This window comes from Anomaloglossus baeobatrachus, chromosome 5, assembly GCF_048569485.1.
Source record: "Anomaloglossus baeobatrachus isolate aAnoBae1 chromosome 5, aAnoBae1.hap1, whole genome shotgun sequence".
NCBI classification, from domain to species: domain Eukaryota; kingdom Metazoa; phylum Chordata; class Amphibia; order Anura; family Aromobatidae; genus Anomaloglossus; species Anomaloglossus baeobatrachus.
The window spans coordinates 554,923,369-554,941,564 of NC_134357.1; the positions used below are offsets into that span (position 1 = coordinate 554,923,369).

Consider the following 18,196-nt stretch of genomic DNA (forward strand, 5'->3'; position numbering starts at 1 on the left):
GAGACCCCGCCACTGCATGTGTCCGGTCCAACTCTGGGTGAGTCCAATGCCACCCCTACACAGAGTGCTAAGAAGGCGAGCTAACAGTTACCCTTAGACTGGCCCGAAGGAACCCTGGTCTTACCTGGTTAATCACAGCAACGCCCGGGTCAGTTCACCATAACATCTGAGTGAGTAAAAAAAAAACAGTTAAAAGACTGGACTCAGCCTGTATTATTTTGGGACCTGCTACCCTGCTCACCCGAGCCCCTGGGGCCTGCCTCACTCACGGGAGGCTTTATCATCTGGCTGCAGACCTCACCAGCCCCAGAAGCTCGTAAAACCTGCAGCGGCGGTCATTCACATCCCTGACCAAAGCCGTGAGTGGCGTCACGATACATATATAAATTGACATTACCTGTTGCCAAACTGAACAAGACCTGTGGCGTCCCTGAATAGGATCAACATGCCCTGGGGCGTCACAGATATGCTGCCGTGGTGGCGACAACAGCCGGGACAGGAACGGATGGAGACGTTGGTGTCAAGGCTTGCAAGCGGGTGTCCACTGACTGCAAGTAGATCAGGATCTGGTCTTCTTGTTTTCATTGACAGACAATCTCTTTCTGCATGCCTGCAAGATGATGAGTTCTGGAGCCAGCAAGATCTATGGCCTGGGCAAACTGTTATACTCGAAGATGTAAGCGGGAGTGGGCTCACTGGGCCGCAGCACCGTCTCAACCAGAAGTGTAACTAAGTGACTACCTAGGCTTCACTTGAGCCTTTGATGGTGAGGATAGGCTTGTGCTGGGAGGTAGATGCCAGGTGCTACTCCAGGGAATCCCTGTACTGCAACAGCTGATCCCAAGGGTCGGGGATTGGATACTGACAGTCACTGATGTGGTCCGGTGAAGACATGATTGGCGGTGTAAGCAGGTGCAGCGGATACAGTTGATACGACAGGTGGAGCATATACGGCAGACACAGCTGGTATGTATAGCTACAGTTGAAACCAGAAGTTTACATACTCATTCTAAAAAGACACATATGCATGTTTTTCTCACTATCTCAAATTAGATCAGAATAAACCTTTCCCATTTTAGGTCATTTAGGATTACCAAAATCATTTATATTTGCCAAATGCCAGAATAATGAGCGAGAAAGAATGTTTTAAGGCATTTTTATTACTTTCTGTAAAGTCAACAGATTACATACACTAAAGGCTGCTTTAAACGCAGCGACATTGCTAGCGTTGTCACCCGCCCACGTCGTTTGTGCGTCACAGGCAAATCGCTGCCCGTGGCGAACAATATCACTAGGACACGTCAAACGGACTTACCTTCCTAACGACGTCACTGTGGCTGACGAACAACCACTTTTTTAAGGGAAGGTTCGTGCGGCGTCACAGCGACGTCACACAACGGGCCACCAATAGAAGTGGAGGGGCGGAGAGCGGCCGCATTAACGTCACGCCCACCTCGTTGCCGGAGGACGCAGGAACGCTGTTGTTCATCATTCCCGGGGTGTCACACGTAGCGATGTGTGCTGCCTCAGGAACGACGAACAACCTGCGTCCAGAACGAGCAACGATATTTGGAAAATGAACGACATGTCAACGATCAACGATTTTTGGTGAGTATTTCTGATCGTTAGCGGTCACTCGTAGGTGTCACACGCAACGACATCGCTAACGACGCCGGATGTGCGTCACGAATTCCGTGACCCCCGACGACATATAGTTAGATACGTCGTTGCGTGTAAAGCGGCCTTAAGAGTACTATGCCTTTAAACAATATGGGACAGCCCATATGATGATGTCATGTCTTTGGAAGCTTCTGATAGGTTTATTGGCAACATCTGAGTTAATGAGAGACACACCTGTGGATGTGTTTTAATGCACATCTGAAACAAACTGCTTCTTTGTGTAGCATCAGTCAAACAGCAGTCCTCAAAGTAGAGGGAAGCCACTTATATAAATAGATACAAAATCAATCAATTGCTAAGAGGCTAAAATGTAACTTTTATTCCTAATGCTCATAAAAACCTAGATTAGGTAGGGAGTAACCCAAAGCTCTTCGGTTTGCAGAAAAGAAATTCGGACAATAACCATATGATGTTAGTTATGGTAGCTGAGCCAGCCTATAGAAATATATAACAAAATTAACAAACAAAATAAAACAAACAAATATATTGAGTATGATTATTTGGCCCAGAATTGAACAGTGGTCCAACATGTGAGCACACAAAAAAAAACAATCAGAAAAACTCAATATAAACAACCAAAATACTATATCATGGTCCTATACATAGAACCCACAGTATTCACAGGTACTATAGATTAGAAAATGGGAACGATCTCACCCATTCTTTGAAGCTTGGGGTACATCAAAGTCTCCTCTGTATGGGCCTTTTCGTTTTCAAACTGTCACCGACCCTATAAAACCCTACGAGAACTAACTTCATCTGTTACCCAATAGCTTCCGCCTTGACAAGGGCAGACGACATCTAACCCTCTCTTGGAACCCTTATAACATTCCTAGCCTCGTCCCGACGCGTTTCATCACATTAGAATTATCAGGGGACTCTGGTGTTTTAATAGAGGTAAGGGGTCCTGTGCCCAAGTTCCCAGAATACACTATGTCCATACACATGTTCGCACACACAGCATAAGACTGAGCAAATGGAACAGGACCTGACAACTAGCAATGCAACTCTAAGGATAAACCACATTGTCCAAGCACCTCCCATGGAGGCAGGATGCCTTAAATACCTAGCTCCTCTTAGCCATAGGTTGAGAAGCACTGCCGTGTCAGAGCACGCTGGCCTTTTAAGAATAGGTGCACAGGTGCCCTAAGCACACTTCCAGGAGACATGCGTACATGCATAGGTGTTGGGAGACGGCAGCAGGGATCAGGGACACAGAAGCCACCTTTTGGCAGAGGTGTATCTAGGCTTTACAGCACCCATGGCAAAAATTCAGTTTGGTGCCGCCCCCCCGCCTACCAAGCAGTTTGAGTAGTCGTCATGTGATCAATCATTCATAGATGATTTTTACACTTACAGTCACGTGATGACGAGCTGCTCTTAATAATTATCTCAATGTTCAATGAGAAACATATGAAGAAAAGCTAACTCTCACATCCAAGTATGAAAATCACATGAGTGGAGTGGCAATGTGATGACTGCTGGAACCAGCAAGCAGAGCCGAATCCTGACAGTGAGCATATTACACGCTGGTAGAACTGGGGATGCTACACTGCTTAATTTTGTAATTAAAGGGCTGAAGGCCGCTTTACACACTGCGATATCGGTACCGATATCGCCATCGTGTGTACCCGCCCCCATCGCTTGTGCGACACGGGCAAATCTCTGCCCGTGTCGCACAACATCGCCCGGACCCGTCACACTACTTACCTTCCCTGCGACGTCGCTGTGACCGGCGAACCACCTCCTTTCTAAGGGGGCGGTTCGTTCAGCGTCACAGCGACGTCACAGCAGCGTCACTGAACCGCCGCCCAATAGAAGCGGAGGGGCGGAGATGAGCGGGACGAACATCCCGCCTACCTCCTTCCTTCCGCATTGGGGCCGGGAGGCAGGTAAGGAGAGGTTCCTCGTTCCTGCGGTGTCACACGGAGCGATGTGTGCTGCCGCAGGAACGAGGAACAACTTCGTTACTGCTGCAGTAACGATATTTGAGAATGGACCCCCATGTCGCCGATGAGCGAATTTGCACGTTTTTGCGACGATGCAAAATCGCTCATAGGTGTCACACGCAACGGCATCGCTACAGCGGCCGGATGTGCGTCACAAAATCCGTGACCCCAACGAGACCGCTGTAGCGATCTCGTAGCGTGTAAAGCCCGCTTTATCCAGGTTTGAGATGAAAATCTGCAGTGACTATGTGACTGCAGGCTTCTGAATTCTCATCACATTCTGCACACTTTTAGGATTCTCCGGTGCCAGTGACGACAGTGGACGGTCATGTGAGCACAAATATGAGATTGTATATTTCTGGCCACATTCTGTTTTGACGTGTCCGGCTTTACTCAATTTATTTTCAGTGAGCGAGGCCATGCAGTCTAGTTGGCATGTGACCACAGGTATGTAAATAGTATACCTGCAGTTTTGGAATCCCCCACTTTCACTGCCAGCATCAGAGAATCCTGACAGCGTGCAGTGTGCACACTGTGAGAATTCAGAAGTGGAGTGACTGCAGACTTATCACAAACTTGGACAACTCCTTTAATGCTCCTAACATACTGTAAATAAAAACATAGTAACTCTTAATTTGTCAGACAACACAATACTTTTTTAAAGAGGTTGTCCACTACTTTAACATTCATGGTCTATTCTTAGGATAGGTCACCAATGTATGACCAGCCAGGGTCCAGCATCTGGCACCCTTGCCAATCACCTGTTTTAGCTACCATCAGCGGCAGGTGGTCGGAAGTGCTCAGTTCCAGATCTGCTTTGTCTTCTGATAGTGGCAGCAGCCTCCTATTCAAATCAAGGAGGAGGATCTGCAGTACCTGCCCATGGACAGTATCAGAGGACAAAGCAGATTTGGATATAAGCATTTCCGGCCACCTGCACAGAGTGTAGCTGATCAGCGGGGGTCCCGGACCTCAGCAGATCAGACACTGATGACCTATTCTAAGGATAAGTCATCAATGTTAAAGTAATCTTACAATTTATAAATTGTTACTTGTGTACAGGATGAGAACTAATAACAGCACCAGAGGTACAGAAATACATAATTAGAACCCCCAGCAGTACAGAAACGCAGCATCACAACCACCAACAGTACAGAAATTAATCATCACGACCACTAGCAGTATAGAAATTCATCATCAGAAATACAGAAGTTAATCACCAGAACCACAAGTAGTAAAGAAATTCACCATCAGAACCACTAGCAGTACAGGAATACATCCATATAAGCCCATCAGTTCAGAAACACAGCATCAATACATAAATACATCATCAGAACCACAAGCAGTACATGGTACATCAATTGTAATGTCAGGTCAGACCCATATAATGTACATTTGTATTGCATGAACCTACAACTTCCAGTACAGCCTTAAAGGGAATCTGTCACTAGGTTTTTAACACCTAATCTGAGAGCAGCATAACTTATTGGCAGAGATCCTCATCCATCAATATGTCACTTACTAGGCTGCTTAGTGTAGTTTTGATACAATCACAGTTTAATCACCAGTAAATTATATTTTGAGGACTACTTGCGTGCTGCAGGTAGTTCAGCATATTCATGAGCTCTGTATAAATGCTAGATCTGCAGCAGAGAAAATATTGATTGTATCAAAATGACAGCAAACAGCTTTGTAAGTGACACATCTCTGGAATCAGGTTCTCTGTCTCTACATTATGCTGCTCTCAGTTGAGGGAGAAAAAAACCTCGTGAAAGATTCCCTTTATCAATGGTAAGGAGCTATTTGTGAGTTTTCAGTCATCATCAGACTGCAGACCATACAGGAACCACAGTAAGGCCTTGGTTCCACTTGCGTTTTGCACTGCGATAAAATCCGGATAGTGCAATCCGATAACACATCGGACTGCACTCACACCAGTGTAAACTTATAGGGCAGTGTCTATCTGTGATTGATTTTTCATGCAATATCGGCATGAGAAAAGACTCGCCGCATGCTGATTTTGGCTGTCTTGGCTCCCACGCACCCATACAAGTCTATGTGTGCATGTGAAATATCGCACTGCACTCGGATGTCATTACAGTGTACTGCGTTGTACTCAGAGATAGGCAGTGGAGAAGAGGCGGAAAGTGCTCCCTCTGCTCTGCAACTGTGATCCGATCGAAAGTCACATGGCACTCGGCTCACACTTGCAGCAGAGCGTGAGCCAAGGGTAATTAGCATATAGAACAAGTGGGGCCGATGCTTAATGATGCTAATTTCACCCCTTACCCTCACTCCCCATACTATGTCTATATAAATCACCCCTCATTCTCTCTCCTCATACTATGTTCATAGATACCTCCCCATCCTCTCTCCCACCATACTATGTAAACAGACATTTCCCCCTCCCCTTCCTCTTCAACACCATACTGTGTAAACAGACCTTTCACCCTCCCCATCCTCTCTCCCACCATGCTGTGTAAACAGACATTTTCCCCTCCCCATCCTCTCTCCCACCATGCTGTGTAAACATACATTTTCCACCCTCCCCATTCTCTCTCCCACCATGCTGTGTAAACAGACATTTTCCATCCTCCCCATTCTCTCTCCCACCATGCTGTGTAAACAGACATTTTCCCCCTCCCCATCCTGTCTCCCACCATGCTGTGTAAACAGACATTTTCCCCCTCCCCATCCTCTTTCCCACCTTGCTGTGTAAACAGACATTTTCCCCTTCCCCATCTTCTCTCCCACCATGCTGTGTAAACACACATTTTCCCCTTCCCCATCTTCTCTCCCACCATGCTGTGTAAACAGACATTTTCCCCCTCCCCATCCTCTCTCCCACCATGCTGTGTAAACAGACATTTTCCCCCTCCCCATATTCTCTTAGGCTGGGGTCACACGTTGCGACGCACCAATGATCCCACCAGCAATACGACCTGGAAGGGATCGTTGATGCGTCGCTCCATGGTCGCTGGTGAGCTGTCAATCAGGCAGATCTCACCAGCGATCAGCCACCAGCGACTCTTGTAACGATGCTGCACTTGGTAACCAGGGTAAATATCAGGTAACTAAGCAAAGCGCTTTGCTTAGTAACCCGATGTGTACCCTAGCTTGGTTTTTACCCTAGTTACCAGCGTACACCGCAGCACTGGCTCCCTGTATACGTAGCTAGGGTACACATCAGGTTACTAAGCAAAGCACTTTGCTTAGTTACCCGATATTTACCCTGGTTACCAGCATACGCTGCTTACACGGAGTCGGTGCTCATTGGTCTCCCGCAGTCAAACACAGCGATGCGTGCTGCACAGCGGGAGACAAAGACCAAAAAATGAACCAGAACAGTGTGTAATGGACAGTGATTTCACAGCAGGGGCCAGGTCGCTGCTTAGTGTCACACATAGCGAGATCGCTGATGAGGTCACTGGTACGTCACAAAACCTGTGACTCAGCAGCGATCTCGCTATGTAAGAAGTACCCCTTACCACCATGCTGTGTAAACAGATTTCTCCCTCCCCACCCTCATACTTTGTCCATAGATACTTCTCCCTCCCCATCTTCTCTCCCAAATACTGTGCCATAGTTACTGTCTCCTCACCCCATACTGTTCCCCTTCGGTGTCTTCAGCTCCACTGGAACACTTATAACCAGCGTTCTCTGCCACCACTGTTTCAGCTCTGACTTCCAGGTCAGCAGTGTGATTAGCTGACTTGATCACTAGAGTTGAGCGATGTTCGAGGTTCGCCAAATTCATATTCGAGCGATTTTGGGGGGTGCTCGAGATTGAACTCGAGCTTTTTGCTAAAAGCTCGACAGTTCAAGTTACGTTCGAGAATGGTTTGATCACCAAAAGCGTGGCTTTTTACAGCTACAGTGTGCAGGGAGCCATCGCTGGCCGCCTGCGGTAAGCTGGTAACCAAGGTAAATATCGGGTATCCAAGCAAAGCGCTTTGCTTAATAACCCGATATTTACCCTGGCTACGTGTGCAGGGAGCCAACACTTCCCTGCTCGGCTCCGCCCCCTCCTGCACTCGGCATGTACACACACACACTCACCTGTCCCCAGCCATGCAGTCCCCAACACTGACGTCCTCAGCGCCACATGGCCCCGCTCGGCTCCACCCACCTTGCACTCCGCCACCCGCACACATGGACCTGCTCGGCTCCACCCACCTCGCACTCCACCGCCCGCACACATGGCCCCGCTCGGCTCCACCCACTTTGCACTCCGCCGCCCGCACACATGGCCCCGCTCGGCTCCACCCACCCCGCCGCCCGCACACATGGCCCCGCTCGGCTCTACCCACCCCGCACTCCGCCGTCCGCACACATTCTCGGCGGCCGACTGCTGTGAGCGATCAGCTGATCGCTCTCATTAGCCGGCCGCCGGGAGATCATCTGTTCGTTCTCAAAAGCCGGCCGGCTAATGAGAGCGATCAGCTGATCGTTGTCTCTTTTACAATGGAGTCCGACAATGAATTCTATTCTTGTCACCCGTTGTACAACGCATCAGTCACAAGCGTCAAGCAATGCATGTAACTGATGAAAAACAACGGAAATGTGAACCTAGCCTTACCTGCGGTGATGAAGTCCTGCCCTCCCGACGTCAGCGCTGTCACTGTCCTCCATGGCTGCCGCTTGTCACATCTCCTCTCGCTGCCGACCCGAGACTGTGACTAGCGGTGACGTCACAGGCTCCCGCGATACTTGGTTTGTGAAGGCGGCGGTCATTGAACTCAGTGACAGCTCTGCTATCAGGAGTGCAGTGATCACCGCAGGTAATGTACCTCGCTATCCTCCTGACAGCAGCACTTGTCATGCCCTGCAGTGACCTGGGCTGACCTATTGATGTTATCTCAGGTCACTGCACTGCTCTCCCAGCCAATATGGAACATTCTGTTCTTCATTGACTGGGACGTTGACTATGGTATGGATCGTCATGGGAACCCCTTGGATTACACCAGACCTGGATTTGTTTTTCTTTCTAATAAATTGGTGAAAGAGGGAATGTTTTGGGGAGTGTTTTTTCAAATAAAAATGTTTGTCGTCTTTTTTTTTTTTTTATTACTGACTGGGTTAGTAATGTCACGTTTCTAATAGACGCCTGACATCACGAACCCCAGGGCTTGATGCCAGGTGACATTACACATCTGGTATTAACCCCATATATTACCCCGTTTGCCACTGCACCAGGGCAACAGGATGAGCTGAAGGGAAGCACCAGGATTGGCGCATCTAATGGATGCGCCACTTCTGGGGCAGCTGCGGCCTGCTATTTTTAGGCTGGGGAGAGTCCAATAACCATGGACCTCCCTAGTCTGAGAATATCAGACCCCAGCTGTCTGCTTTACCTTGGCTGGTGATCCAATTTTGGGGGGACCCCACAAGGTTTTTTTTTAAATTATTTATTTAATTTAAAATAACAGCGTGGGGTGCCCTCAGTTTTGGCTTGCCAGCCAAGGTGAAGCTGCCAGCTGTGGTCTGCAGGCTGCAGCCATCTGCTTTACCCTAGCTGGCTATCAAAAATAGGGGAAACCCCACGTCATTTTTTTTTTAAATTTTTTTTTTTTTTTTTTGGCTAAATACAAGGCTAAGCACCCGTTAGTGCCACATGAAAGGCACCAAAGGGTGCAAAATTACAAAATGCACGAGAGTGGGACATTATGTGTCTTTCTGCCATTATAATGACAGAAAAGACTGATATGAAGTGTACAAGCACAACAAAATCACCAGAGCGCTCTACGCTGTGAAAAGCAGTAGAAAATGGCACTGGAGTGAACTTGTGACCGCCTCATGTAGGTTGAAGCCATGGATCCTGGGTAAATTTATGTATTGTCCCTCCTTCAGTTTTTTTGCAGTACGCAAAAAAACGGAAGGCACACGGATGACAAACGAATGACATACGAACCGTATACGGAACGGAAACGGATGCCACACGGATGCACCCGTGAAAAAAAGGAGCGTTTTTTGCGGACCGCAAAAACGGATTGCTCGTGTGAATGTAGCCTCATTCTGATCTACCGTTTATAAACAGCAGGCAGAAATAAGTGAATAGCGCCACCCAGCATCAGAAAATCTCCGGTGTTTCAGGGGGTAGCTGAGACCCTGGAGATCATGATTCAGGACGTTTTTTCCGGTCCCCGCTCACCGTATACCATTGATCACGTTACAGTAAATGACAGCGCCGGTAAAAAATTATTTATCTCCCATCTGGCATGATAAAACAAGTCAGATGGGAGATAAATCTCCTCCCCGGTCCCCTGGTGTCGCCATATTGCCCCCTCCCGGAAATCCAAGATGGCCGCGCGCACAGCAGCGCGTCAGCCACATTCACCCTACTCCTCTGATTTCTGTCGCATGTGCCATGACACATGCGACAGAAAACTCCTCCCCAGGCCCTGCCCCACCGGTGTTCCCCGGTGTCCCACGGTACCTGTGCAGCGTTGATCCCCCACGGCCCCCTCCTTCACAATAGACGCTGCCGCATGCACAGAGCGGCTGTCAGCTCAACTTCCTGTGTTCAGTCACAGTGATTGGTGGTAACCATGCATCTGTAAGCTACTGCAATGCCCTGCTCATGAGGTAAGGAACATAGTTGATCAGGAGAGCTATACTACATTTCTAAATGGAGGTATTTGATTTTATAGTTGACCTGCTGAACAACTACCAAACATGAGAGTCTGTTATACGCCACAAGAAAACATATCTAAATAGCGAGCTCTGTTGTTTAGTATTCATTCAGCTGGATAACTAAACTTAAATGGGTATTCCATCTCCAAGATCCTATCCCCTAATATATAGTAGGTGGAATAGCAATAATATCAGCAAATACCAATATTTGGAAATGTAGAATAGTTCTCCTGATTAGGCATGCCCTTACCTTATGAGCAGGGCATTGCAGCTTTGGTAGCAACAGTTACGACATGGACTCTGCTGCTGTGGATCCGGGGAGAATGGGTGCAGATTCATTGCACCCACACTCCTCACCTGGACGGTCTGCACTACTAGAAAATGGGGGATAGGTTCCCTGAGCGTGTCCCCCCATATTATAGACAGTCCAGAGTCGTCGTGGGACCCCCTTATTTTTTTTTCCTTACAATAAATTGGTGAAAGAGGAAATGTTTTGGGGAGTGTTTTTTCAAATACATTTTTTTGTCTATTTGTTTTGTTAGTACTGACAGTTTGTGATGTCGGGTATCTGATAGATGCCATGACATTACAAACTGCTGGGCTTGATGTCTGGTGACCTGACAGCTAGTATCAGCCCCATTGATTACCTCGTTTGCCACCGCACCAAGGCACGGGATGAGCTGGGGTGAAGCGCCAGGATTGGCACATCTAGTGGATGCGCCACTTCTGGGTCGCCTGCGGCCTGCTATTTTTAGGCTGTGAAGGGCCAATAACTATGGACCTTCCCACCCTGAGAATACCAGACCACAGCTTTCTGCTTTACCTTGGCTGGTGATCCAATTTGGGGGGGTACCCTACTTTTTTTTGTAATTATTAATATTTATAAAATAATTATAAAAAAAGAGCCTGGGGTGACCTCCACATTGGATCACCAACCACGCTAAAGCTGCCAGCTATTGTTTTCAGGCTACAGCCGTCTGCTTTACCCTAGCTGGCTATCAAAAATGGGGGTACCCCACGTCATTTTTTTTTTAACTATTTTTTTAAATAAAAAAAATTAATGGGCTTCCCTGTATTTTGATTGCCAGCCAAGGTAACGCCAGGCAGATAGGGGTGGCAACCCATAGCTGTCTGCTTTATCTGCGCTGAGAATCAAAAATACCGCGGAGCGCTACGTCATTTTTTTTAATGATTTATTTTTACAGCACGGTGATGTCAGGCAATCAAAATACAGGGAAGCCCATTTTTTTTAGTTATTTAAATAAATAATTAAAAAAATATATATGGGCTCCCGCTGCATTTTTTGTATTGCTAGCTAAGGGTAATTCAAGCAGCTACTGGCTACTAACCCCCACTGCTTCGTGTTCCTTTCACTGGCAATGGAAAATCCAGGGAAGCATTTTTTATTTTTTTTGCCAACAAACTACAAAAAAAATGACGTGAGCTTCGCCATATTTTTGTATGCTAGCCAGGTACAGCAGACAGGTACGGCTGCCCCCAACCCCCAGCTGCCTATTTGTACCCATCTGGAAACTAAAAATATAGGGAAGCCCTTTTTTTAATTATTTCATGAATTTCATGAAATACTTAAACGACGTAGGCTTTGCCCCATTTTTGTGTCCAGCCAGGTACAACTAGGCAGCTGGGGAATGGAATCCGCAGCACAGGTTAGCCCGAGGTTTCTGGGCCCCTCTGCTGCGAATTGCAGTCCGCAGCCACCCTGGAAAATGGCGCTTTCATAGAAGCGCCATCATCTGGCGCTGTATCCAACTCTTCCAGCTGCCCTGGTGACGGTGGTTCGCTGGGTAATAATGAGTTAATATCTGCTTTGTTTTACTAGCTAGTATTAAGCCAGAGATTCTTAATGTCAGGCAAGTTTGACCCGGCCATTAAGAATCTCCAATAAAGGGATAAAAAAGACACCACACAGAGAAAAAATACTTTAATAGAAATAAATACACAGACACACTTAGAGACTCCATGTTTATTACTCCCTGTCAGCCCTCCATGATCCTGGTCTTCTGTCTTCTTTCTCCTTCAACCCATGCAGCTCTGCTCCATCAGACAGCACATCATGGGAGGAAGACGCTGTTGCTTCCCGTGCAGTCTTTTCACTACGTGAGTGATCAGAGGCTGCTGGCTGTAAGCGGTGACGTCACCACTGACAGATGGGTTACCATAGCAACGGTGCTCCGATCACGTGATTCCCGATGCCGCTGCGTGCTGTAAGCGTTGATGTCACCGCTGACAGACGGGTTACCATAGCAACGATGCTCCGATCACGTGATTCCCGATGCCGCTATTTACCGGCTGTGACAGCTAGTCCCTGCATGTGGCTGACTCTGTAAAGAGTGTCCACATGCAGGAACGGGGAGTCGACCATGTACCAGAGCATTTCGCCGGTACACGGACATGCTCAAACGAGCACCGCGTACTGGAGAGATGCACTAACAGGACCTAGCATGACGTCATAGCCATGTGACCAGTCTGTAGCCAATGAGACAATAGACACGTGACTGGTCACATGCTATTTTGACGTCACGATAGGTCCTATCATCAGTGTTGGTTACCGGGAGAACGCAGCGATTATCGGAAGGAAAAGCGGCAAGAGACAGAGTGCAAGACGTGTCACGGGGACAGGTAAGTGTTATGGAAATGTTTATTAACTGTATGTGTACATTTAGAATGTGTTTTTATCTGTTTGTGTTTGCCTCCCATTATTTTCAATGGGAATCGAGAGGTTCGTCGAACGGCTCACCGAAACCGAACTCGAACGCGGCCTCCGTTCGACGAACCGAACTCGAGCCTCTAGAGGCTCGCTCATCTCTACTGATCACACTATAATATCCAAAATAGCAGTTGCACTCAAGTAAAGGGAAGAAGAAAAAACAAGCACGTAGATGGTGAAGAAAATTTTTTTTTTCATGTTTTCTTGGCAGTAATTCAATTCATGTTCCAATGTTCACATCTACATGCTTGTTTTTTCCACTTCCCTTTACTTGAGTGCAACTACTATTTTGGATATTGTATGTCATGTTCAGTATGCACCAGTTCAGACTATGAGATTAGAAAGTGACGGCAATTTTTTTAGCTTGGAGTCATGTCCTTTGTATGTGCTCTCCTCCCAGTTATTTCAAGTGTTTTTAATTAGGAAGTGCCGGCAATTTTTCTAGTCTGATCACACAACAGACGTCGCTCTGACCTAGAAGTCATCGCCGGCGGTCACCACTTCAGTTGTCCTCGCATCTGAAAGATAAGAGGACAATTAAGCAGTGGAACCTACTGTGCCACACTTCCTCTGAGACCCGGCTGTCAGCTTGACAGCCGGGACTCAGACTAGCCTGCAACCATTACGGGGCGGCAAACGCAGCAGCTGGGGAGACTCTGAGACCGCCGCATCAGCCGTCTTGCCAGCCTGACCCAGATACGCCTCTGCCTTTGGGCAGCTGGGAGGGCAAGTGTGACGGGACGTTACAAGCTATTTTATAAATGATATTGTTAAAATTGTATATATTACTAAAAATAATTTTTATTCTTGGCAGATGACTGTACCAGGAGATTAGAGGCACAACTGACATCTTCAATTTTTAAATCAGATGATCTTGATATCACACAAGATATAACTGAAGTGCATACCTCTATTCCAGATATACAATCATCCCTTTACAGCAAAGATCTACCATCTAATTCTTTTAAACAAGTCCAATCTTCTGATTTATCACAGACTATTAAGAAAAATAAAAGTCACAAAAGAGGCATTACAAATCAAAGTGTTTTTACAGCAAATAAGTCATTTTCAACTTCAGAATATGAAAAAATCCATAAAAAAATTCACACAGGAGAGAAAAGGTTTTCTTCAGAGTCTGTCATGTACCAGAGAACTCACACAGGGAAGAAACCTTTTTCATGTTCAGAATGTGGGACATGTTTTGCATATAAATCACGTTATGTTACACATCAGAGAACTCACACAGGGGAGAAGCCATATTCATGTTTTGAATGTGGGAAATGTTTTACCCAAAAATCACATCTTGTTAGACACCAGAAAACTCACTCAGGGGAGAAGCCTTTTTCATGTTCAGAATGTGGGAGATTTTGTATAGATAAATCAAGTCTTGTTATACATCTGAGAACTCACACAGGGGAGAAACCTTTTTCATGTTCAGAATGTGGAATATGTTTTGCACATAAATCACAATATGTTACACATCAGAGAACTCACACAGGAGAGACGCCATATTCATGCTCCGAATGTGGGAAAAGTTTTAGCAAAAAATCAATTCTTGTTAGACACCAGAAAACTCACACAGGGGAAAAGCCTTTTTCATGTTCAGAATGTGGTAGATTTTTTGTAGATAAATCAAGTCTTGTTATACATCAGAGAACTCACACAGGGGAGAAACCTTTTTCTTGTTCAGAATGTGGAATATGTTTTGCACATAAATCACAATATGTTACACATCAGAGAACTCACACAGGAGAGACGCCATATTCATGTTCCAATTGTGGGAAATGGTTTAGCAAAAAATCAATTCTTGTTAGACACCAGAAAACTCACACAGGGGAAAAGCCTTTTTCGTGTTTAGAATGTGGTAGATGTTTTATAGGTAAATTCTCTCTTGTTATACATCAAAGAACTCACACAGGGGTGAAACCTTTTTCATGTTCAGAATGTGGGAAACGTTTTGGAAATCAATCAATTCTTGCTAAACACGAAAGAATTCACACAGGGCATAAACCCTTTTCATGTTCAGAATGTGGGAAATATTTTGCAAATAAATCAAGTCTTGTTATACATCATAGAAATCACACACAGGTGAAGCCATTTTCATGTTCAGAATGTAGTAAATGTTTTGCAGATCAATCAAATCTTACTAAACACCATAGAAATCATACAGGGGAGAAACCCTTGTGTTTAGAATGAAGGAAATATTTTACACACAAATGCATCATTTTAAACATCAAAAATAACTCACAAAGCTTGAAGCCATTATCATACCTAGAAGATGAGAAATGTTTTACTTGAAATTTATAATTTGTTGACCACTAAATTAAATTCACTTCGGAAGACACCATATACAGTCCTGCTCATCGTTATTGACACCCATGAACTTTAGGTACATAATGTGGAATATCTCCTGAAAAAAATTAATCAAGTGAAACAGTTTTTTGTATAGAACCCTCGTGTATCATGTTAAATACAAAAGAGCAAATGATAAACAACAATTTAAAACAAAAAAAATATATGAGGGAAAAATCAATAAACCTAAAGCTTGCTGTGACACTGGTATCAGCACCCTTTACATTAAATTAGTATGGAAACACATTTTGACTCGCTTGTGGAAAATCACAAATGAGAATCACCTGTGATAAATAGTTGGTGCCCATGTGACATGAATTAGCCAATGAATGATGACTTCAGTGTTTTAAAAAGTCATATTAGGCCCTGTTCCTGTTGTTTTGTTACAATGGTGAAGACAAAGGAGCTGTTTGAGGACATCAGAACTGCTATTATTAGCAAACACAATTTCCAAAGTCTTTAAGGCCATCTCTAAACAACTTGGTATCCAAGTTTCAACAGTGCACAATGTTATTAAGAAGTTTGCAAGCATGGAACCGTGAAGAACCTCACTGGGTGTGGGGGAAAGAGGAAGATTTACACGACATGCCTTTGAAGGCAAATGGTGGAAAAAAAACACCACGTCAACCATCCACAGACCTGAAGGCCAACCTGGAACAGTCTGGGTTAATGGTTTTAACAAGAACCATACGCCGCACAGTAAATTGAGCAGAGCTTTATGGGAAAAGTCCAAGGAAGACACCATTGCTAAAGTAAAAACATGAAAAGGAATGACTGATCTTTGGCACAGAGTATATTCACAAACTACACTTCTTCTGGAAAAATGTTCTGTGGACAGATGATATAAAAATACACTTTTTGGCAATGCAAAGCAACAGTTTGTTTACCGATGGACAATGAATTTTATAAGGAAATTAACACCCTACCAACAGTTAAGTGTGGTGGAGGATCCATAATGCTGTGGGGTTGCTTTTCTGTATTTGGTACTGGATGCCTTTATCGTATCACATGAAAGGATGTGCAACCAAATATTCTTAGGGGGGCCTTTATTGCTGCACATGCTTTTTATTCTTTCTTATTTGAAATTGCAACATTTAAATGACAATGTTTTATTGTTATATTACTTTGGATCACTATTTAAGAAATCCTGAGGATATAACTTTGATACATTTGCATTTATTTCTGAAAATATTGTACAGCTTGTGAAAAAAATGAAGGGATGCCAATAATGGTGACAAACATCTGTCTGTATTTGACAAACTGAACAAGAGAACACAAAAGAGAAAAGGCAAGAAATTTAAGAAGAAATAGAAAGTACGTTAGAAGTTACATTAGAATTATAAAATATTCAGTTACTAATTGACATCTGTTTTCTAAACATCAAATAAAAAGCAATATTCCATGTGCATTGAACATTTCACATTGTTATATAGTTATATATTCACTGTATGGAAGACAGTTACAACCTTTCTCCTAAAAATACCCAACATTCCTCTTCCCTCGTCTTCCTTACTCCCAATCTCAGCGATCTGCCATTAATTACAGTTAGGGGTACTTTGCACGTTGCGACATCGCTACTGCGATATTGTCGGGGTCAAATCGAAAGTGACGTACATCCTGCGCCGGTAACGACTTCGCAACGTGTAAAGCCTAGCAGAGAAGATGAACGAGCGTGAAACAGTCAAAAATCGCTGATCTGTGTCACGTCGTTCATTTTCATAATGTCGATGTGTCCGCAGGTACGATGTTGTTTGTCGCTCCTGCAGCTCCACACATCGCTGTGTGTGAAGCCGCAGGACCGACAAACATCTCCTTACCTGCGCCCGCTGTCCACCGGCAATGCGGAAGGGAGAAGGTGGGCGGGATGTTTACATCCCGCTCATCTCCGCCCCTCCGCTTCTATTGGCCGGCCGCTTAGTGACGTTGCGGTGACGTCACTGGGATGCCGAACACACCGCCTCCTTGAAGGAGGGATTCTTCGGCAGTCACAACGATGTCGCCGACCAGGTATGTGCGTGTGAAGCTGCCGTAGCGATAATGTTCGCTACAGCAGCTCGCACTACATATCGCATGTGTGACGGGGTGGAGGCTATCACGCTCGGCATCGCTAGCATTTGCTAGCAATGTCGCAACGTGCAAAGTACTCCTTACTTTCAACGCAAAATCTCCATTTCTGAACATGCCCTCACCCCACTTCCACATTTTCCCAATCTGGAATGCTGGGGTAAGATTAACTATACAGAGGCGTCATGTACAGAAATATTAGGGCTACAGCAACAGTACATGTTTTATACGGAAGAATAGCGCTATCTCCATAGCTCTTTATACAATGACTTATAGGTCAGACAAGCTCCTCATATTTAGGCAGTTTCTATTCTCCTCAGACACTTTTTATATAAATAAGATCAGTGAGTCTCATTATACCGAGTAGAGAAGCTCCAGGGACAAAGGCCCCGTCTCGTACTGACACGCTGGAAGCCTGAAGTCTCCAGCCCCGGGGCCCAGATTCTCTCATTTTAGGCTTTAGCGTTTCTTTTAGAATAAATCCCCTTCTCATACCGTCCTGTAGTAATGACTTTGTTAATCAGGTTTTGTCGGAGGATCGTCTGAATCCATCTATATGTTATCAATTTATGTGTAAGAAACAATAAACGTCCTACCGCAGTTTTCCCACGTGTGTCCAGTGTCAGTTCTTCTATATTCCCTTTATGTAAAACCTTGTGTCTCCGACCAAACCTGCTGATTATGATTTTACCTTTACTCCAATAGAGTATTTATAATCCGCAGCCTGTGTATAAGATCAGCAGCTTCCGCCTAGCACTGCCGACCTTTGTCCTTTGTACGTATGCCGACC

The 18,196-nt window shown here is 45.3% G+C and overlaps 2 protein-coding genes across 2 annotated transcripts in view; one reads left to right on the forward strand and one right to left on the reverse strand.

Moving 5' to 3' along the window:
* The window catches only part of LOC142310567 (uncharacterized), a 73,849-nt gene extending 55,853 nt beyond the window's left edge, over positions 1 to 17,996 (forward strand). The window contains exon 4 of the mRNA XM_075348087.1: positions 14,125 to 17,996. Within this exon, the coding sequence (XP_075204202.1) occupies positions 14,125 to 15,186 (1,062 nt within the window). The 3' untranslated portion in view covers positions 15,187 to 17,996. The remainder of the gene's footprint in view (positions 1 to 14,124) is intronic.
* Positions 1 to 18,196, reverse strand: part of LOC142312987 (uncharacterized) — a 159,560-nt gene that overhangs the window by 103,831 nt on the left and 37,533 nt on the right. The gene's annotated exons all lie outside the window — the stretch shown is intronic.